Raw genomic sequence first — 22347 nt, forward strand, 5'->3', positions numbered from 1 at the left:
GCTGCCGTCGGCGCCCGCCCCGCTCGCATCCCCCGCGTCGCCGGCGTTGCCCGGGGTGACGGCTGCGAAAGGCCGGCGGAGCCGCAGGGAGCGTCGCGCTGGAGCCACCCCACCTCCCGCTCGGGCTCCCTTTTCTCCGCAGCACCCGCGGCTCTGCCGCTGCCCAGGGAAAGCCGAGAGGGGAGACGGGGCCGGGCGGCACCAGCATCCCCTACCGCCCGGCCCTGACGGGCGCCGCCCCGTCCCGTCCAGCCGCGTTTGCCGCGGCGCTCGCCCGCCGCTGCTGTGACGGCCCGCGTTTGAAGGGGCTGTTCTGTCCTCAGTGCAGCGAAATGCTCAGCATGTGGCTCGGGCAGCGCCACAAACGGATGGGGAAAATAGGTACAGCTTTGGCCCAGTTACAGAGTTTTGATCGTGTAGGTTGAACTATGTGCTGAGCTTTTCATGATCTAGGGAAACACAAATGTGTGCAGATTTTTTTTAACATTTCTGCTGCATGGGATGTAGCACGGTTTTAAATAAGCGCTGTGACCCACATGTGGAGGCAGGCGCAGTGCGGTGGAGCCTGGCCTTACGGGGTTCCCAGCCCGTCTTTTAGCACTCAATAATTGTGATCCGTGCTGTGCACAAATCAGTGTGTATGTCCTTAACTTGAGACGGAAGAGTTTAGAATAACCGGCCTTAATCATCATCACTGATCAAGTCAGTGGTGTTAGTTAGTCAATATATACTGGAAAATATTTTAATTGCCTTATGTTGGTCTAGATTGATGCCTAAAAATGTTTGATGCTGCATTTTTCAAACAAGGAATTTTGGATCAGTTCACGGGTTTCTCAAGGTAAATCTTTATGGGGTGAGTTAATCAGATTAATGCTGCAAGAGTGGTATCACCTCTGTCAGGCTCTCCCTGTCACCTTCTCTGGCTGCTTCAGTGCCAGCTCTTGACATTTGTGTGACTCTTCAGTGAGCCAGTACAGCTCCTGAAACACTGAAAGCTTACATCAGGGAAAATGTTTAATGTTCTGAGTTTCTGCTGGTTGGTGATCTGAAGTGGCTCACCAGCTGCAATATAATGATCACTAGAGGAACTTTCTGTTCACTTTCTCAGGAAGGAGGTGGACTGTAATTCTCCTTTACTGATGTATTATGAAAAAGGGTATGGTTTTCTCAGTTCAAGTAATTCTGTTGCATGAGTAGCCAGGCAAATGCCATCGCCCTAACACTTGCTGTGTAACAGAGGCACTGCTTTAAAACATAGGTTATGTATTACCATTACTTTAACACAGCCTAAACCTGTATTGCCATCCACAAGTCAGTCCTGAAATGTTGTGAATTGTAATCCTAAAGTGGTAGTGTGTCCTGTTGGAATTGCCCAATCTAATGCCTCACTGGTACTGCAACAGCAGGATCTAATGACTGGGAGTAGAACAGTAGGATGGAGAGTGGGAAGCTTGATTCTAAGAAGAAAAAGTAATTTTAATTTCACTTGTCTGATATATCATAGAGCAGGAGATGATTTTTGAGTCTCAAGTTATAACTGATGCTATCAGCTAATCAGTGAATTATCATCTTTGGTGTGGGTTGAATTCAGAATTATCTGATATAATTTAATCAAGAAACAAATTTAGAAGAGTGCTGCATTGTAACTGCATCTAAATTCAGCTGCTCACTTTGCCTTCGTGTTTTATTGAATGCTACCTTTTTAAGAGTCATATTGAGAACTCATTTTATAGCAAACCAATAATTTAAGTAATGACTTGGACCTAGGTTAGCATTCGTAACTCACTGAGTGTACTGAATATTAACAGCAAAGGTTTTAATCAGTAACCGTTTTTCTTGTTACCAGTTTTTGTGAACAATTGCTTCAAGATTAATTTAACCAGCCTGATGAATTGTTCTCAATAGGTGGGCACATTCAGAAAGCTCAAAAAGAGCCCTGGAATCACAAGGAAGCCTGAGAACAGAGGACACATGGGAATTGAGGGCTGTATCCCAGCCCACACCGTACTCTCTCTGCCCCAGGGGACTTTTATTTGACCTCGTCTCCAGGATACTTTCAGGTCCCACCCTCACCCAGGGATTACTAGGTGTTTTAACCAGGTAAGCTCTCAGGAGCCAGGTCACTGTGGACATCAGGATGAGCCCAGACCACACAGGTTGGGTGGGCACAGCGCAGCAGGTCTAACTGAGTGCTTCACCTGATGGTTTGGGAACTGGAGTGGGAGAAAAGCAGAAGTATCTTGTGGACTGCTGTCTTGTGTGAGTGTGTAAAACTTCATCAATATTTTTAACAATCACAGCAGTAACATAAAACAACGCATGACAACTTTCCTTTATTTCTTTATTCCAAATAAATCTGTTAAAATTAGATATATGGACACCACTAAAGGCATTATCATTGTTTTAAGGCTTTTAATGGGGTTTTTTTTGAGATCAAAAATTTTAGTAAGAACAGTTAGGAAACTTGGTCACAACACAATGTGTTTTGAAAACAGATTTTTATACTTAAACATGTAACTTCAGATTATGTGAAGGCATTAAACAGCTAGTTACTTAAAAGCAAGGTAGACCAGTTGCTGAAGGCATAAATTAATTTTTACAAAGAAATTATTTCTGTAGCACCAGTAACTAAGGTATGATGAAGGCTGTGTGGGCAAGGGGAAACTTGTGCATGTTGAATATTTTGACTTTACCAAGGACCTTGATGTAGTCTGCCACAGTACTTTTATAGCCAAATTGGTGAGTTCTAGATTGGTTAACTGGGTCATATGGTTGCTGGAAAATTGGCTTGAAGTGTGGTGATCAGCAGTATGGCTGCTTGACTCTGGGCTCAATACCTGAGCCAATACCCTTAATTCCTGACTGACAGCCTGGAAGACTGAGCACTCGCTCAGCAAATTTGATGATGCAGATGAGCTGAGAGGAGCAGTTCGTGTGCAGGAGGAAAGGGTGACCATTCACTGCTGGGTGTATGGCCTGGAGAAGCCTAATGAAATTCAACAAAAAATAAGTGCAAAGCCTAATATCTGGCATGGGTAAAGTCCATGGATCAATACAGCTGGAGCAGTGTCTAGAAAGCAATGTTGTAGATGACACAGGCTCCCTGGTGAAGAAGCTGCCATGAGCCAGCAACAGCTTGCAACAAACAAGGCTGAAGGGCCCCTGGGCTGCCATAGCAAGGGCATGGCCAGGAGCCTGAGGGAGGTGGTTCTTCCACTCCGTTGAGCACAAGCTTGAAGAGCTTAGCTTTCAACTCCCAAACAAGTCCCAAGGGCTGCATTAGGTCAGGAACTTGCTTTTGTTCAGGCTGGAGAAGAGAAGGCATAAGGAGAGCTTAGTACTGTTATCAGCTATGTAATATGAAAGTGTAAATAAGATTGAGAAGCCAAGGTTTCCTGCAGTGTGCATGATGGAAGGATATGCAATAGAGTGCGTATATATGGTGCATTTATATGCACCTGAGTGCATATAAACATGTTTGGCTTAGCATGTGTGGCAGTGCAGGTGCCTGCAGCCACCCTGACCTCTGAAAATACAACCGAGCCCGCACTGCAGTGGTCAGGCACCGAAGTTTAATGTCTCACTCCGAGGTTAGGGTGAGAACCTATAAGCCCCCAGTTCTGTGATCTGCATATTTTTGTATGGTGTATAAGTTTGTTAATATTCATTTTCCTCAAATTAATATGTGTAAGGTCCAGATAGTTCTGTTATATTCAACACCCCATTGGTTCCTTGCCCAAGTCCCTCCTTTGTCTTAATCCCATTGGTTCCCCGCCTCCTGTCCAGTATCCCATTGGCTGCATCCCTTATCCCCGCCTTTACTACCCCCACTATAAAATCTCTGGACACCTTCAGATCCTCCTCTCTTCATCCCCATCCTTTCACCTCAATAAACGTTTTGTGTGGAACCTACACGAAGAGTCCCCTCTATTTCTTCGTCTCTGCCTGCACACCCTCCATCCAGGCCAGGAGTAGCTCCCTCGGGTGAGGAGCTCGTCCCCTCCTGCGTCCTCCCTTTGTGTGTGTGCCGCCAAGGACCAGTCGGGTTGCAGCTAGACCTCCAGGCTCCTTTTGTGGCTAGCGTGCAGCTGTACCTGACAAGTATGGGGGAAATATTGACCAGAGTCAAGCTGGGCAAACGTTGCCCAGAGGGGCCGTGAAGTCTCCATTGCTGGAGATAATCACAACGAGAGCACAATTAGATCAGAGTACTGTGCTCCAGGCTGCACCTGTTTTGAGCAGGAGGTGGATTACACACCTGGGGGTCCCTTCCAACCCACACCATTGTGTGGTAAGCTGGTCAGCATGTTTTTTGTAGTACAAGGTAGGTTTACCAGTTCTTTTTAAAGGACAAGAGATTTAGTCAGGGAATGTTAAAAATAGACTATTCCAAGTTGGTTTTAAACCAGCATTAAACAAACCAACAAAAACACCCTTGGAATCTAGAGGAATCCATTCAAATACAGGGGTTTAGACTTGAAATAAGAACAGCGGGTTTTATCTACACAATGATGAAAATGCCAGAGATGGCAGTAGCTTAGAGATCATTAAAAGTAACCATCTCAAGACAAGATTTGAGACCAATATTGTAGCAGAGAAGACTTGGAATAAATTTGGAAATAGGAAGGCCTTAGGAAATCAGGTAGTAGTTCATGCACTACACAGCTTACTAAGACTTCTAGGACTGCCATATATCAAAAGATGTTCAGTGTTCAAAGAAACAAAACCAAGCTGTGAACAGAAAGCCAGCCTAAGACAGGCGGTTTGGGGAGCTTAATATATAAAAGAGAGAGCTGAGATAAAGCAGTAAATGTGAGAAGGTTGTTGTATATGGTAGAGGAAGGGGGGAGAAGCCTATGGAGTTGCTACCCTGAGCCCAGGAAGTGGCAGGTGAAGCAAGGTAAGTTCAACAGCATCATACTCTCAGCTGTGAAAATGAAAAAAACAATGCAGAAGGGAAGATCATGCATTTATCACATTACAAACTGTAAAATGGGGTATGCATCATTAAAAAAATAGTTTTCATCCATTTTGAAATACTGGATACACATGAAGAGAACAACAGCAGGTTGAGCAGGACACCACTACTTGCCTGATACATTTAAGTGTGTGTTTCCTCAGTGTCTCTTGAAGACTGTAACACCTTGATCTGAACTGTTGTTTTAATACAACTTTTTGTTTTGACGGTTTACAGACAAAACTAAAGGGTATGAGCTATATGCAAAACTTCAAAATGGGAGGGAGAAAGAAGATACAAATACCTATATAACCCTCTTGTAAATGCACTTCATAGCAACAGAAATGCTTTTGCTGGTGTCAGGTCTTCATCAGTCTTTAACTGGTTACACAAGCTGGCAAGTGGCAGACTATAGTAACAGAAACTGTTGCAGTGTACTTTGGATGGAACTTTTTAGTTTGAAATATTTTAATCTCTAGTTGATGAGCTTGTTTATACTATAGATATACGCCAATACTGCTACTTTAGTACTTCTGAAGAAGTCCTAGTTTTTCCACTTATGGATCCATATAGTAGCTGAGTATCATAACAACGTCAAGCATAGATTAGCCAATTTTATCTTTATTTTCATAAATCAAAGTTACACTTCAAGTGGTTAGATCCTTTCTTTCACATTTCTCACCCTAAGCATACACCTGCAGTAGCTACCACAAAGTGTGCACCTATTACCATCCTGACAGACTGTATTTGTTACTGTAGTTTTTCAATCTTCTACAAGTATCACTTGCCAACAATAATTTTTAGTTATTTTCTCCATTTACATGAAATGGAGATAAACTGTAAATTGTTGGCATTCTGTCTGTTGCAGGTCCAGACAATATTAGAATGTGCAGCAACTTTAAAACTCAATAGTGAAGTGTTAAATAAGTAGCAGTGTCAAAGCATCTCAAGGATTCGGCATACTGAGTTATTTTACACTGTGCTACAAACAGGATGACAAATCTACACATTAGTGTCTATTCTACGTAACTCTGCATGAAAAGGGTTTGTCTTCATAGTCTTTTTAAAGACTTCACACCCTTGTGCAACTATGAATTTAATGGAATAAAAATGATGACCATTAGAACTATTTGAACAAACATTAGGAGTCTTCCATTAGGAGGCCATGATATATAATCTGAATTTTTTGTGGATTGCCTGAAAAGTACAGAATGCATAGAATTTCCTAGTGCTCTCTATAGAATATTTTCACAGAAAAAATAATTAGGCAAAACCATACTTATCCTCTCTACATAAAAACCTGAATTTCAAAGAATCTTTGTATATTCCTTATGAAGTCAACTGGAAAATTAATTTTTCTAGACCTGTAAATACTCTCTATTAGAAGAAATGCTTGGTATCTTTGGTTTACTTATATGCTGAATGAGAAAAAAAAGTCTGAAAGGGAATGACTGCCTAGTTACCTGAGGTTCATCTTTCATTTCTCCTAACATGAACTTTGGATAAGGACAGCTGTTTTGTAGGTGAAAAGAGAAATTCTCTACAAAACAATGAAACATAATGCTTACTTTAGTAGTGCATATTAAATAAGACAAGGCTGGATTAGTAAAAATAACTCTTAAGGATAGTTATAAAACCAAAACTGGTAATTTTACTTGTTCCAGAATTAGTAATCCTACTCTTTCTGTATTACCACCTTCTTTATAAAGTGTTACAAAAATATTCACAATAGTATTTCTATATTAATCTATTATTTCATATATTATTCTGAAAAAGTGCTTAAAGAGGCAAGTATATGAATTCCAAACTCATATCCTTCCAGTTGCCTAAAGCCCTGATCCAGTTGTTTAAAGCCCTTGTTCAGTACAGAACAAGGAGTTGACAACTTTCATTTTTCCTCCTACAAATGCTCTTCCTACTTTTACATTTTCCTGTCATATTAAGTAACAGTTGCTGGAAGAGTACAGTGTGACCTGTGTTCAATCTCAGATGAGCAATGTAGTTACTTCTAAATAGGATGTTTCATCTCTAATGTAAGGCTTTGAGAAATATTTAATTGCTTTCATTTTTTACCCTTCTTCTCATTATCCAATACTTTATATTCATCTAGCACAGCATGGCCGGTTTCCTTTGCAGTTCTCTTTACAACAGATTTGATACCAATATGTTCAATGTTAAATGCTGTCACACCAACATTGATTGCAGAATTCATAGCGTTGTCTGTAGCATGGCCAGCATCCTCTCCATACCTAAAGAAAGAGAGCAGTTTTGTAGATTTGTATACTTACTATTTAAATCTTCACCGGAATTCTTTTGAAAGCAGAAATTCAGGCATTACCAAGAACAAATAATAAGCACAGTGCCCAAATGTCTGAAGAATAAAATTAGAATTTATGAAGCCATTTGAGTAAAGGCTGCTCCTCCATCAGATCAATTGCTCTTTCAAAATACCAATATGCCTCTACTCTTTTTCTTCAAGAACCCTTTCAGTCTTTCTCCCTTTTCCCCCCTCTAATTTTGAAGAGTAGAAAACTTATCTATAGAATGATAAGAAGGGAGGGGAGAGAAGTTTTGTGCAATAACCAAAGATTCTTTTTCACCTAACTTCTTAGGTAAAATTCCTATACCCTCTGTATAGAAAGCAAACTATCCTGGGCTGCATCCAAAGCAGCACGGCCAGCAGGGCAAGGAGGGGATTCTGCCCCTCTGCTCTTCCTTCTCTTACGAGATTCCCACCTGGAGTGCTGCATTATACAAAACCCCAAAAGGCTAAGCAAAACTATCTTGAGAACACAATGAAAATTATGAAGAGATAAAAACCTTTGGTCTCTCCTGTGGACTGTGAGTCCAGCTTCTTTATGCTTTAGTGGGCAAGACGGCAGTCTCATACTAATGACTCAATTGTGCACAGAGAGCACAGTGAAGGAGGACAAGAGTACAGTGAAAGCAGTAACTCCAACTGTTCTGGGTAGCCAGACATTTCCCCAGAGAGCACTGTATCAGAGAAACCAGGCCAAAGGGAAGTATTCTTGGTAGCATCAGAGTTACTTTTTCCCTGTGCTTGTTACAACCAGAGGTTCTTTGAGGACCTCAAGATATGGCTAGAGAGAAGCAAAGAATATCAAAGAATCCAAAAATCTGTAATATATCAGTACGGCAGCCAGAGCATGTGGCTGGAAGTAACAATGAAACCGAATAAAAAGAATTTGTGGGCTTTTTGTTTTGCTTTTAATTCTCTGATAGAGCAACAGCCTTGAATCATCAACATCAGATTTGTAGGTCACAGAATTAATCTCACAGCAGAAGTATTTGTCCGATTAGTTTGTCAATTCGATTATTTTCACCTCAGGAACATCATAAGCCAGAATAGTATCAGTAAAATAAGTAACTTCTTTTAAAATAAGACTGTAGCTTATCCAATGCTGTAAGACTAACAACTTCTTAATGTCTCATAAGTAATTTTTTAGTCTGCCTGTCTGAATGGCATAATTTTAACTCGTCTTTTTTTTATACTGTGCAGATATATACACTGTATTTATTTAAACAGTTTTTAAAAAAGGTAGTAGCATGGGACTTTAGCAGAAATATTACTTCTGAAGCTACATTTTCCCCCAATTCCAATCAACATGCATATGATGAGCATCTCTTTAAAATTCCATCCACAAAGGTACTGCAGCTAAATTTTAGCCTTTTTTTTTTTTTTTTTTATTTAGAGACACTGATGGTGCTCCTTTAGCTTTGTTTCCATTAAGTGGAATTTAGCTCATTCACTGGTATTTTGAGAGGCAGAAATCTTTGTCACTGAAATAAAAAACAGCTTGCAAGAGGGAGAATTTTAATGTAATTATAAGGATGGATTTTAAAGATGACATATAAAATATTTTCAATCATACTGCAGTTAGCTGCAACAGGTAGTTACTTAATGTTTTTCACTCTTAGTGTCTGTTGTCTGCTGATCTCTGTATTTCCTATCTTTGTATCTAAAACAAAAACATTAATGTGAATTTATGTGAAATGAGTACCAGTACAATTCCTCCTGACATTGCTACTGCAAACAAACATCAGCAATAAACCACAACTGACTGGAACTTTGCTATTTGGCCTCCTATTTGAAATGCATCACAACACAACCCTGAATGCCAATCTGCTTAATACTGTATGCTGATGTTTATCTTGTTACCATTGGCTTGTAGCCTGTATGCACTTTCAGCAATCCTTTTAATATCTCTTTTGCTACACTTATCACCAATTCCATTTAAACTGCTTGCTTTTGCTTACTCTTCACATTCTATTAAATCTACTGCCCTTTTTGTGAAGGGTGCATTTCATGTTTCACAGTTATTTCAATATATTCCTTTATTCTCCATAGCATCTTCCAGTACATGTATACAGCTTTCATCTTTCCATCATTTTAGTAACATAATCTTAATCCCAAATGTTACTGCCCTCTTCCCCCACTATTTTTTTCTAAGAACATTTGTATTTTGCAAGTTGAGGCTATTCTATTATTGCTATATACGCCTTAGATTTCCTTACAAAATTTTCTTTTTTTGTATCTCCTCACTTTAGCCAAACCTGCTGACAGATGAGGTTCTTTCATTTTTCATAAATTTAGCTAAGTTTGCATAAATTGAGGATTAGAGTTAAGAGGCTTAAACCAGTAATTTTTTTCATAATGGTATTATACCACAGAGCAAAGACATAAATCTGAGCATTACTTGTAACACAGTCTGAAGCTGCAATACTTCTACAAAGAACTAGAAAAATACTTCCTACAATCATTAAGTTGTTTCAGATTTTTGCATACAGGAGATGCTCATTACTGTGCAGTTACCACCTTATCACATGCCACATTACATAACTACAGCAAAGCAGGTATTTCAGTTAGATTCCCTACACTTTCATAAGCTTTTTTTCTGCCAGTATTCAGACACAACAACAGTGTGCTGTAGAAGATGAAAACAATAAAAACATAACTTACTTGTATTTGACCGTTTTTACAGTCTCAGTTGAAACACTTTTAGCAATGCACTTCGCTGCACTTTCTAAACCTTGCCACACTGTCGAAAACCCTGTAGAAACAATCAGCTTATTTGAGTTGATACCATTAAAAATACACAATTTTTAAAAGTGTAAGAAATTTTTACTACCTTGAACTCCACTTGCTGCTACAACCAGAGCACCATCAAAAGTAGATTTTCCATCTTTATCTTTCTTAAGGGATTCTGGAACTAATTTGCTGCCATGCTTCTTCACATGTGGAGCCAGCTCCTTTCCGACACAGCTCGCTATAGAACACACCCCTTCAACTACCATAAAACAAGAGTATGCAAATTATTTAGTAAGAACATAGAACATCCTTCTTTAAAGATCTTTACTCATAATTAAAAGGAAGATTCACTGAAGACTTGAGTGGTGCTGTTATTTAAATATGCTTATTTGTAAGACTGACTTTAATCCAAATATAAGTGCCCAACTGATACAGAGCAACCGTATTTTTCAGGTTCTACACAGCTCCAAATCCTAAGAAACAAGTAAGGTTGGCCTTGTGGCTAAAAAGTGCCTTAAAATAAATACATACACATCTCACAGTCCAAGTTCAAGAAACTGTTTCCACTGCTTTATTATCTCCAACTTGCAGATACCGAACAAGCTGCTGCTTTCCTGACTTGTCTTCCATAGAAGTCTTTCTTACAAGCATTCCAGATCTTCAAAGTAGTTTGTAACATCAGCACAATTTACTTTTAAACTTGGATGAGTCACCAGACAGTAAATATAAATATTATATGCAAATAAGTAACAAAATGAAGTTACTGAGAGCTGTTAGGGTTGCCAGGCACCTCTGAACACCAGGCCATTTCTATCTTGATATTTATACATAGTCCAATAGACTTGTTTCAGGTTTGTGTGTTTAAAAATATGCACACACACATCCTCTTGTGGTACCGTATGTTAGTAACCAGTGAGAGTAGAGCTTTTAAAATACATGGTTATTGACTTTAAAAAAAAAGACACCATTTTGAATTAACTGTGTAAAACTTTCAAAAGCACGTCAAACTTAAGACTGTACAGACTATTCTTATAGGAAAGAAAAGGATATCTCAAGGTCAACTAATACGTACTAGTCCTAAAGCATATCTCTTGCAGGAGGTAACTACACACAAACTACTGATCTCTGGATTTTATCAGGTCAGTACCTCCTCTAGTTTACTGGCTAGAGAAACCAGCTTGCATTTTATGAAGTTTTTATTATTTAAGGCAAAAATATTCTATGAGATGGAAATTTTTTACCTAAGAACTGGCTGACTTTCACAGCTCCTCCAGTAGCCTGTTTTGCTACATGAAGTCCTTTTGCTACAGTTGGGTTGACTTCCACAGGCTTTTCTTCTGGTTGAATGTGCTCTCGCAGTTTAGAAGCTCCTTTGTGAATAGCTTTACCAGTGTATTCTGCTCCTTTCATTAGACCCCAGCTTAGCCAAGATGCACCTTCAAGGCAAAAATTAGTATGTACAGTTTTACAGACTGTGATTCCTTCAGCTATCCCTCCTCTGCCTCTGCAACACAGGAATGCTTAGAAACATTCCTGATTACAGTCTGCAATTATATTCTCCCTTGAATGGGCTGGCGTAGAAGTCCTGCAGTAATTTCTGCACCTACACCACCACTTTTTAAATTAATTTTATTTCAGTTTAATCCAGCCAGCCCACATCCAAATGTCAGCCTAGTACAGTTACTCAGTTTTTTAACAGGTATGCAAGCACCAGCTGAATTAGAAGCGATAGCACTGCATATCTCAATGCTATGAACACTCATGAAAACATGCAACCCAACCCTGTAGCCCTTCTTGCAGATTCATACTTATTACAATCAGCTGGTGGTCATTAGTATATTCTAAAGGTTCTCAGAGGAAAAAACTCACGTTTATCTGCAGAAATCACAACAGACAACTGCTGTAATATGTGTTCATACAGAGATAAAATTGTTCTGTCACAATGGTTTGAGTTACAGCAGGTGTAACAGAGTCAAATGAGGAACCAAACTCATTTGCAATGAACAAACTGTTGGCCATGGATTTATATTCTGCATGGTTTCTATAAAGTTCATCAAGACATCAGTTAGATTATCAATACTGGAACTAGTGAACAACTACTTTTGACCATTCAGCTTCTACCAGCACACATGCATTTAGGTGAAAATACTGTTTAAATGTCACTCACACTGGTTTCTGTTCAACACCGTCCCCTTATTACAACTGTACCTGACAAGATTCCATGGGCAACTTTCTCACTCCATTCTGGTAACTCTTTCTGATCTTCTGCTCCTTCAGGTTGTGGCTGGATATGTACAGTCTGAGGCAAGTGAACTGCATCACTAGAGGCTTCTGAAGGCTAACAAGTGAAAGCAAACATCTGATCATCTACTTTGCAGCATATCATCAAGGTTTCTGGTTCAGATCACACACATCCATTACCAAATAATACTAAAGTTGTGCATGCCTTGGGTAAGTGTACAGAAACTCAAGTTAAATTTAACACTCAATTACTTTTTCACAGAAATGCTACACATCCAAAAAAAGCTTACCAGAGAGGTCAGCTTTTTTGTATGCTTTTTTCATCCAGCCACAATGAAAAGATTTGCTTGCCAATGCACTCATATGGCCAAATAGCTAAGCAGGGAAAATTTCCACTACAAGTTCACTAGCAAAACAGATAAGAGACTTGTCCATCTCTCATTTTTATCTTCTCAGACAGAAGCCAACTCTCTTGTTATTCAGCATGAGAACTGCAGTCTTTGGTTAGAGAATCCAGCTGCACTAAAGGAATGCAGCTGTTCTGGTTGTTTTGTTCCTCATCCTTTCCTCCCAAATTCAAAAATAAACGAGATTATTCATGCTGTGTACTGTTGCTGCTTTTTCAGACTGACACAGCCAAGAAAAACATCAAACTGTGCACGATACTGATCCCTTTTAAAGCTGGGTGGACAGGTTCTGTGTGACTTCATGTCAAACTCTACAGTTTTGGAGTAGATGTTAATCATTCAAACAAAACAACCACCACCCGTACAGGCCGCTTAGCACTTCTAAAAAGTGTAACATCACTTCATGCAGTTCACAGACAATGTATAATTAAACTTTAATTACACAAAGCTGAAAAAAATGTAACAGATTTAAGTTTTTGTTAAGGGAACTTTTCCAATGTAAAAGTAAATAAAACCCCCAAACATTTCAAAGATTGAAAACAGTGCTAGTTAATGACAGAAAGAAAAAACATTTTTGTTTAATCTAGAAGAGTCTAAATGAAAGCATTTATAGATAAACCCACAGGCAGAACAGAATACACAATATAGAATAGTACTTGCTATTACAATGGAATTCTTAAATTGCCTTGAAATATTTACTGGATATAGAAGCAGGGTATTGCACATAGCTGAACGTTGTAGTAAAACCAACATTAACAGAAAAGAATAGATTAAAACTCAGGAGGTTGCTACCCAGAAGGTTAACAATGTATCACTGACATGTACTACATCAATTACTGCTTGACAAGGTGAAATCTGGTATTCAAGAAATGTCTTCAGCTTGAGACCAAAACACTCTGGGAACCGGGCAGGAGAAATTACCTCAATAAACAGCTATAAGTAAAAAACTAAGAAAAAACCTATTAAAAGACCCAAACTATGTTCCAGATGTAATTTAGTCACACCACAGGTTGGGTCATTAAAACCAGTCAACAAGACTTCTAAGATCTATACTAAGGAGCAAAACTGGATTCTCTAATTAAAGACAGGTGACTCAGTACTACAATCATACTAAATATAGTTGTCAATTAGATCCTCATGAGTACTGTGTAAAACAGACACATTAAATGGCCCTCAGACTAGGCTTTGGAATACTTGTGCTATATCACAGTTTTTAAAACTTCAGAAATATGCTGATTTGAAAAATGTGGCAGGCTGCAGTAACTTACTTGGTGTTTGACAAGAAACCAAACAACAACAAAACAAAAAACAAAAAAGCCACCCAACAACAAAAAAAAAATCACCGGACACAGCATACACAGCTGCTGTCAATCAAATCAGCAGTTTTAACATGCATTTCTGTGACAAGTTTGGGGTTTTTTTTTTTACACTAGAGAATTTTGGAATGTCCTGGCATTTACCTGGACTTTGTGGCCAGACCTCTGTTTAAATTTATCTCCAAAATGTGCTCTCTCAGTTGCTGGGAGCTCTGAACGTAACCCTACTCTCTCATGGGATCCTGGCACCTGTGACATTGTGTTAGGGAACAGTAACAAAAACACAAGTTTTAGATAAATAAGGAACCAATGAGATATCAAGTTTGAACTACTTCTACGCAGGAAAATGACAGAATTTTATCCAGGGAGTCAATATCACGTGATTCTGTAGTACTTTCCCCTTTTAAGTAAAAATCTGTGACCTCCAGTGCTAGTGAAATTCCCTGCTGAACTCACTGGAAGTTATACCGTAACAGAACTCTGCCCTTGCAGGATGCTCCAAACTGGTCCTTCATCATCGCTGCTTTCACATTTTGGCAATTCAACAAAATTCTTTCATGAAAAGATTTAATCACGCTATGATCTTTTAAATAGTTAGTGATTACCAGTCTTCCTGAAATGATGCTCCAGTGCTCTTACAGTAATATTGCCCACTTTACTTCAAGTCACTGAATTTTACTGCACATTTGTTAGACTATGGGGAGTTATTTGCTATTTTCTCTTCCTGTCAATAATTTACTGCAGTAAGGCACCAGATTTATCTATTTCGAGATTTCACTGGAAGATTTTTGAGGTACATACTGTTTTCTCAGATCTCCTCTGAGGTGGCTTAACATTTTTGAACTCTAAACATGTTTGGGGATGATATTCCAAGAATGGTATCATCAAAACCACACAGAGAGTTATGTGCATGCACACACGAGGAAAAGCATGCTTTCTCCTGAACACATAATTTCACTTTGGGTCCTGTTCTCTTTCGGAAAAATAGAGAAAATATAAATAATTGTCTCAAATTTCACTCTGTGCTTACAATTTAGTATTTTAAAATTTCTGTTATCTCAACTCATAGGACCTACAGTTTCATTACAAAGCTGCTTAATCTTGGCTACTTTATCTATTTCTCACTGACAAGCTTACCAACCAAGACAAAAATTTGTCATTGTACACAACTAAATGTAAATGTGAGAATATATTGATGATTTACACTTTTCCTTATTGGCTTATAACAGACAGGTCAGAAATTTACCTGGACTCGTAGGTCAGACATCTGTTTCAAGAGATCCTCAAACAGCTCTCTGTCAGCTGCTGGAAGTTCTGAAGACAGCACAACTCCCACGTAGGACCCTGGTATCTGGGACATTGTGTCAGGGAACATGTAGACCCCAGTATTGCAGCACAGAACAGGAGACTGGTTACACATTAGAGGATACAGCCAGTCACAAACCTAGGAAAGACAAGGAAAGAATCAAAGGATACTTTTAAAAAGAAAGATGAGCAGAGCATACTGATAAGCCCCATAAACTTGATTTTCCATAAAGTTTCTAGTGGAACCTTCTAGTGAAAGGCTCCCTGCTGATGGCAGCGGGGTTGGAATTAAATCATCTTTACGGTCCCTTCTGTTTGTAAAACCCAAAATGATTCTATGATGAAAAATAAAAAGCCTTAGACCACCTTGAACAAAATAAAAAAGAAAAACAATCCCCAAAAAACACAACCCATGTGTTTCTGGAACTATCACTCTTGATTAGTTCTGACAGTCTAATATAGAGAAAATACTAATTTTTACAGGACTATAATTCAGGCTGGTACCCTCTTAACTGAGGTCTCATCTTGAGGCCCACATGAAAAGAACTGCCAAACAAGTCAGGATTCACAGCACCTGTACCACCCTGGAGATCTCAGGACAGGTTTATATGACAGGAAAAACAGAAGTGTGTGGCTGTCACTGGCCTACTGCTGAAGACTGCTAACACGAGTGGAGCTGAACCAGTAGACCCCAAACCAGCCAATCTTAGCAGTAACACTGAGATCCAAAGTCAGAATCCAAACCAGAAACACCATGTTCATTACAGAACGTGCCCACATGAAGCAAATAAGGACTGAAAAAAAAAAAAAAGCATCTTTTCTATTTGTAGTTCTGAGTGTGGATTAACAAGGACCCTCAAATTTCAAATTATCAATTGTCATAACTGCAATACTTTATCATTAATTGAGAATGAAGCAGGTAGCATCCAACTCCATTTTATACTGATTTGTTATAATAGGTGAATCAACAGGTCTTCTCTATGTGAGGAAAGAAGTCAATTTCATGAAATGGAAAGATATGTTAAGTCAACTCCTTTACATACTGGAATTCACCAGAACAGTCAGCACTTGAAAATCTTGGGAAGAAACAGAGGTGCTTTTCACAGAAAGTTGTAGAATTGTGTACTTGAAGAAAACCATGTCTGCAACACCTGTAACATCCTTCATACTATCACATGGATATTTAGGCTCAGAAGAGCAAGAACCTAAGGAGACTGCCTGTTAGAGTTTTATGACAGTTCTTGAAATTTTAATTAAAGGAGAAAAGTATTTTCCTGTTACCTGCAGAAATGCCGGTGGACGATTCTGAGCAGCTTCACTATCTGTATCCAAGAATTTCACGATGCGCAGATATCCAGGATATGAAGGAGCACTAACCTGCCCATCAGGAGTCACAAAAAATATCTGTACTCCTTGGGGAATCAAGATCAGCTCATCTGCATCTACTCCCAGGTTTTCCAGGGGAGGTGGCTGAGTACACTTGTTGTTGTAGTAGTCCTCACCCACAGAAGAGAACTCCCCAGAGTCTGTGCCATAAGACACAGTGAAGTGGCCATTGGTAGCTTGAGGCGTATAGGCAGGAGGTGCTTCATTTGGCAGACAAAGAGGTTTTGCAGATGATGGACTCACAGCTGGAATTTGCCCCTGACTCACAGCTCCAATACTTCCATCTGCTGCAGGTGGCTGACTTGGTACAAACAGAGAAGTAGGGGCAGGGGGTCTTTCTGGCTTTTCTTTGGAAGGAATGGACGGGTATAACTTGGGCACCCCAGGAGGGGTATCCATCGTAGCAGGACTTGCTTGTACAGGTGGGGTGTCTTGCTCTAGGCTGCCGAGTCGAGCACGAACATTTTGCAGGGTCTCCCTCATCTTCTGTTGCATTTGCCTGGCAGACTCCCACTGGGACCCGACACACGCAGGACCCTCTGATGGAATGCTAACTCCTCGGAGCAAGTGGTCAAGCCCCTGCTTATAGTAACTTCTTGCCTCCTCCTTCTGACCCAGTTCATCTGTATTCAGTCCTTTATTGATGAAAGTAAAGGCTTTCCTGTACTCTTCATTAATGGCTTTAATATTTGCATCTTCTTGCATAACCGGATCCTGCAGTTGTTCCATTACTGCAAATTAGAATAAAAATCAATAAGAATACACAGAGAGAAAGCCAAACAATGTTTACCTTAGAATAAAATGTCTTCTTAATGATGACCCTACTGCATGTATTAGCAGAATTTTATCTTGGAACAGTGTCTGATATGTTGTGGCTATCTCCTAATAACATTCAGATTCAGTTGACATGATTCCAAGACAGCAAGGAATCTATAACCATCAAATCTAGTTACATCACATATATTTATTTCTTAAAGTCAAACATCAGAAGAACATAGACATGCCTGATACTAATTTTTCCATCTTCAAGATCAGTAGCAAATGAGGAATAAACAAGTCAAAAAATCTAACTTTTCCAAAAACATCTCTAAGGTATTAAAAATTCAGTTACCATTTTGTCTATTTAAATAAAGGCTGAACTTAGAAACAGTGCATTTCCATTTGAATAATTTAAGAGAAAACACTCAACAGATTTTGAGATCTTGGTCAACTAACATCAACACACAGAACTGAAATATTTTGAACAGTTAAAACTGTGCTTTACAAAATAAAACCATGGAATTACTTATTTCCTTTACAGTGTTTATAGAGAGAGAAAAGGCAATTGGTGTTTTACACTCCTTGCTCCCCAGTGACAAAAACTGGAAGTACCAATATGTACAAAAGATTGCCAGTTCTAGGTCTGTTTTGGAAGGTATTCCTCAAACTGCCTCATGTATTTCAACTGAAGAGCAGAAGAGAATCCAGTGAGTTTGTTTGAATTCTAAAATGTGTAAACTCATTGTTTTAGCTGTATGCAGATTGTCGGTCTTGGCCAAACACAGGAAATACAAATCATTAGTTCCAATGAATTTGGAATTGTTTTGGGGTTTTTTTTGTGGCAGCCTTGAGAGGTTTTGGCTTACCAAGGCAATACAACAAAGGCTAAGAGATTGGATTAGTCTCTACAAATACAATGGATAAAAAGAAGGAAGTAAATCAGTAAAGAAAAAATAATTATTGGGAAAGAAAAAAGAATGAAATCCAAACTTGCAATAAAATCCTGAAATAGTACCTACATTGAAGTCTACTTAATGTCTCTTCTTGTTTTAGTCTAACTATCAACAACCTAAAAAAATAATCTGGAAAATAATCTTCCTCTACACCAACAAAAACAGAAACTTACGAAATGCAGGTCATGAAAAGATTTTAAAGAGGCAAAGATGGAATGCTGTGCTCTACTCCCACACTCTTTATAATCAAGATGCAGACAGCATTTATGTGACCGATGCATCTGCAGTCACACAACAGCAGTGCCATGCAATCTGGAAGGCATCTGTTTTTATGATGCTACAGAATCCAATTTCATGTAAAAGTCAAGATACATGGTTTCAGTCCAGTAATAGACACATAGCTCAGAATATGACAGGGATGGCTTGAGAAGGCAGCCCAGTGGAGTGGGTCAGCAGCCACTCAAGCCACCAAGTTCACTGCCCATCATGTAGCAGATAAACAAATTTTGGGCTGGAGGAGATTTTTCTGATTGATTGCAGTCACTTGTTGCCATGAGGCTCAGCATCTTTAAGCTAAAGAAAAACACTGGCGTAAGTGTGTAGTTACTAATCACCAAGGACGTCACCTTTAGAAGTTAAAAGTATGCTCCTGACCAGCACAACAGCAAACAATTACAGTAAAAGCAATTGGAAAGAACTCCTTAAAAGGTTGTGAATATAGCTGGATCCTTACAGCAAAAAAAAAATCTGGTGACTGCCAAACCACATCACTGTGTGTCAACACTTGTATTTATTATTGAAAAATCCACTTTTCCTTGTAAGAAGGGTATGAAGGTGAAACCCAGTTTAACAGTAAAGACCTCTGATTTGAGAATTGTAGGTTCTTAAAACACAGAAAATACTTAGAAAACTGAGAAGGATAGACAAGTTTCACTTATCATCACTGTTTTCTTCTTTATGAGCAGAATTTACAGGTTTAAGATTTTTAGTGCCTTTATCTCCAGTGCCGTATAAAGTCCTTTCTTAAGGCTTTAAGTAGATTATTTAACACACCTGCAGTACAATAGTCCCCTTTGCCCCATGTTTATTGATTTGGTTTTTTTCAGGGTGAGGCTATTGCAAAGACACTTTATAGATTTCAATCATTCATTTGCTAGTGATTGTTAGCATATAACAAGAAGAGACATCAAGTAAAATCCTAAGCACATTTCAACTTAATATTTCACTAATTGCCTATTCACTGTATAGTTGTCATACCGACAGCAGCACTGTTCTTGCTAAATCTCAGTCTTTATAGATACCAGAAGAGGTCTGTAAGAGAACGGAGATGTCAGCACCATCAGTGTCCACAGAGGACTAGTGCACAGCAGACCTACAAAAGCTGTCTCAGCAACTCTGATTGTCTGAAACATCGCAAGTTCTCAGTGTATGTGCAGCATCGCTACCTCCAAATTATGCATTTGTTTGGCAGAGCACTTGGAAATGGAGGAAGGACTTCACAGTAGATTTCAAGCTAACTACGTGCAACTAAAAGTCAGCCCAAAGAACTGAATATCACTCATTCTTAATAATTCATTAAAACTAATACAAAAGAATGTATGGTATTAAATAAGCTTATCTATTTGTTCCCTCACAACACAAGAATAAATATTCTCTGAAACACAACATTTAAGTAGCAATCTGATCACATCCAAGGAATATCCTCATTAGTTATTATTTTCAGTGTATGATCTTTATGCAGTATTTAAGTGTCCTGCATGTTTTAATATTTATCTGTAATCTACTTTAGTACAATGCTGAATCTTATTTCCTCTGTTTTAAAGCTGTAATGAATGGAAAAACGTGTAATACTGAATATTAAGAGCACTGCAAGCCAACCTTTGGTCCTATGGCCAGTTCAGATCAGCTCAGATCTGTACCACTTAGTGCTAATTAAGATTTAGTGGAACATGTCTCAGAGAAAGCCAGTCCAAAACTGAGATAAGAAAAGAGCTAAAGGGCACTGTAGATAATCACAGATCAATCCAGCACTTGAGCCCTTTTTCTTTTATCAGTCCAGATATACTCTGTGGTTTTAAGTGACTTGACCAAGGGAGGCTACAGTGCATCAATGAAACTTGAGTTTAATTTGATATTGCAAGCTAACGTCTCACCCATCCTTCCTCTAAAACAGCAAAGCCCACTTCATTAAAAAGCAACGTGTATTAACAAAAATACAGGTCAATGGTGGATCTCACTGCTAGACTGTAAACATGAAGCCTAAGGCTTATTAAGAGGATTAAACATCCTGACTGACAGAGGTAGGGTACACTTTCCAACTCACTACTTTTGAAGGAGAGTAGGGGAGGAAAATGCAAAACAAATTAAAAAAAAACCCCAAAACTAAAACACTCTTAATCCAAGAGTTATTCTTATCTGTCAACTGTTTTTCTGTCAGCCACCAATTAAGAGGGACCATGCAGACACAACTGTTTAAGCCTTATTTCTGTATGAAAAGAGCAATTAGGAAAGTATTAGTAACTTTCAAGAATTTAAAGAATTAAATGTTATCTAGAATATAAACTAATAGAAGCCAGGTACTAGCTCATAAATTCACCTTTTTATGCTTTTAGCTTATTTAAATTGTTTAAATTTGTTTAAAGAAGTCCTTAAATTTTTCATGAAGTGATGGCCTACTCCTGGTTTTTAAGCAAAGAAAAAAAGTTCATAAGGCTAGACAGTATCACAGACTAGACAACAGAGGGAGTTGGTGATATGAGAGTAATTCTCACTCTCTAAATTACCAAATACTTCTGTAAACACCCATCATCTGACATTTCAACCTACACCTTCTCGGGCTGCTATCCCATCATCCAGACAGCATATCTATTTTCCTCCTCTACTGCTGCTTTAAGATGACTTCTGTCCAAATAAAAGAACTTCCTTCCTGGCTCCTTGGTCTGCACCTCCATCACATGCTCTTACCACGGAGCTTTTAGGCCCCGGGTGCCTACTTGTCACTTCTCGAAAATGGAAAGTGGAAAACCAGTAGGGCAGATAATGCCCTTCATCTCGCAGCTGTGCTGCCCAGCACTGACGTGTTTCGCAGCACCCAAGTACAAAGACATTGTACTACCATTCCAAAGGATTCCACGATCTTCATGGAAAATTTAGTGTTATGTAAGACTGCTATTTAATACTGTTTCATTAGCTGCGTGCCTGCCGGTTTCTGATCGCTACCAACGTTCTTCCAGATTCCTGAAACTCAAAACTGTCTGACAAGAATCTTTTAAAAACAAAACAAGAAAACAGAATAAAAGGAGCAGTTTTTCGACGTACTCTGACAAATAACCTCTCACGACGTTCAATGCATTATTTACCATCAGGGTTACTTCAACCTGCCCTGACCACGGCCCTCCCCGCCGCTCCCTCCCTCCACCTGCCCGCAGGGGCTCCCGGCTCCCCAGCGGCACCGCGGGGTCCCACGGCCGCCGCCCGGTCTCGGCCCGCTCCGGTGCCTCCCGCGGCCTCCCCCTGCCCGCCCCGCTCCAGCCAGCGCCCCCCGGCTCCGCAGGGAGCCCCCGACAGCCCGACCGGGCCCGACTCCGCACCCACCTCACCGAGCAAGATGCCTCCACTGCCCTGAGCCGAGCCGAGCCCAGCCCAACCCAGCCCCGCCTGCACCGCCCCCGCCCGGGCCCGGCGGCAGCGGGCGGGGCCGAAGGGTCGCGGCTCTGGCGTCACCCGGCGCGGGGCTGCGCGGTCGGGGGCGGAGCTTTACTCGGGTAATGAATAACGCTGAACCACGTAGCCTGGGGTTTGGTGTTACTGCGTCGATTTTGTGGGTTTTCATTTTATTTTGGAGGGTTGCTTGTTTGTTTTTATGAGTTGGTTTTTTGGTTTGTTTTTTATTTTGGGGGGGAGGGTTGGAAGGCTACACAGAAGATTGAAAATGCAGAATTACAAAGCAGCACGTCTCATACCGTATGCATAC

At 39.7% G+C, this 22347-nt stretch overlaps 1 protein-coding gene across 5 annotated transcripts; it reads right to left on the reverse strand.

Annotated features, from left to right (window-relative positions):
- Window positions 1-4852: 4852 nt before the first annotated feature.
- On the reverse strand, window positions 4853-22071 carry SPART (spartin). Of its 5 annotated transcripts, none has more exons than XM_082278448.1 (10): window positions 21974-22057; window positions 16558-17393; window positions 15218-15415; window positions 14116-14220; window positions 12216-12345; window positions 11249-11443; window positions 10108-10266; window positions 9939-10029; window positions 8877-8937; window positions 7067-7206 (listed from the first exon to the last, which is right to left on the reverse strand). In XM_082278448.1, the coding sequence occupies exons 2-9, from the start codon at window positions 17389-17391 to the stop codon at window positions 8877-8879; spliced, it is 1773 nt and encodes a 590-aa protein (XP_082134574.1). In that variant the 5' UTR covers window positions 17392-17393; window positions 21974-22057; the 3' UTR covers window positions 7067-7206. The 5 variants fall into 5 exon arrangements, with proteins under 5 accessions (XP_082134572.1, XP_082134571.1, XP_082134573.1 ...); XM_082278449.1 differs by having other exon boundaries at window positions 8851-8937; XM_082278446.1 differs by lacking the exon at window positions 8877-8937 and having other exon boundaries at window positions 4853-7206; window positions 21969-22071.
- Between the last annotated feature and the right edge of the window lie 276 nt (window positions 22072-22347).

This window comes from Coloeus monedula, assembly GCF_965178545.1.
Source record: "Coloeus monedula genome assembly, chromosome: 3".
NCBI classification, from domain to species: domain Eukaryota; kingdom Metazoa; phylum Chordata; class Aves; order Passeriformes; family Corvidae; genus Coloeus; species Coloeus monedula.

Coding starts and splice junctions, on each gene's coding strand:
- SPART (XM_082278446.1), bottom strand. CDS start 17,391: ATGGAACAACTGCAGGATCCGGTTATGCAAGAAGATGCAAATATTAAA. Junction 15,416..16,557: donor GTCCACCGGCATTTCTGCAG/GTAACAGGAAAA, acceptor TGTCTTTCCTAG/GTTTGTGACTGGCTGTATCC. Junction 11,444..12,215: donor TGCCCATGGAATCTTGTCAG/GTACAGTTGTAA, acceptor TTTGCCTTGAAG/GTGCATCTTGGCTAAGCTGG.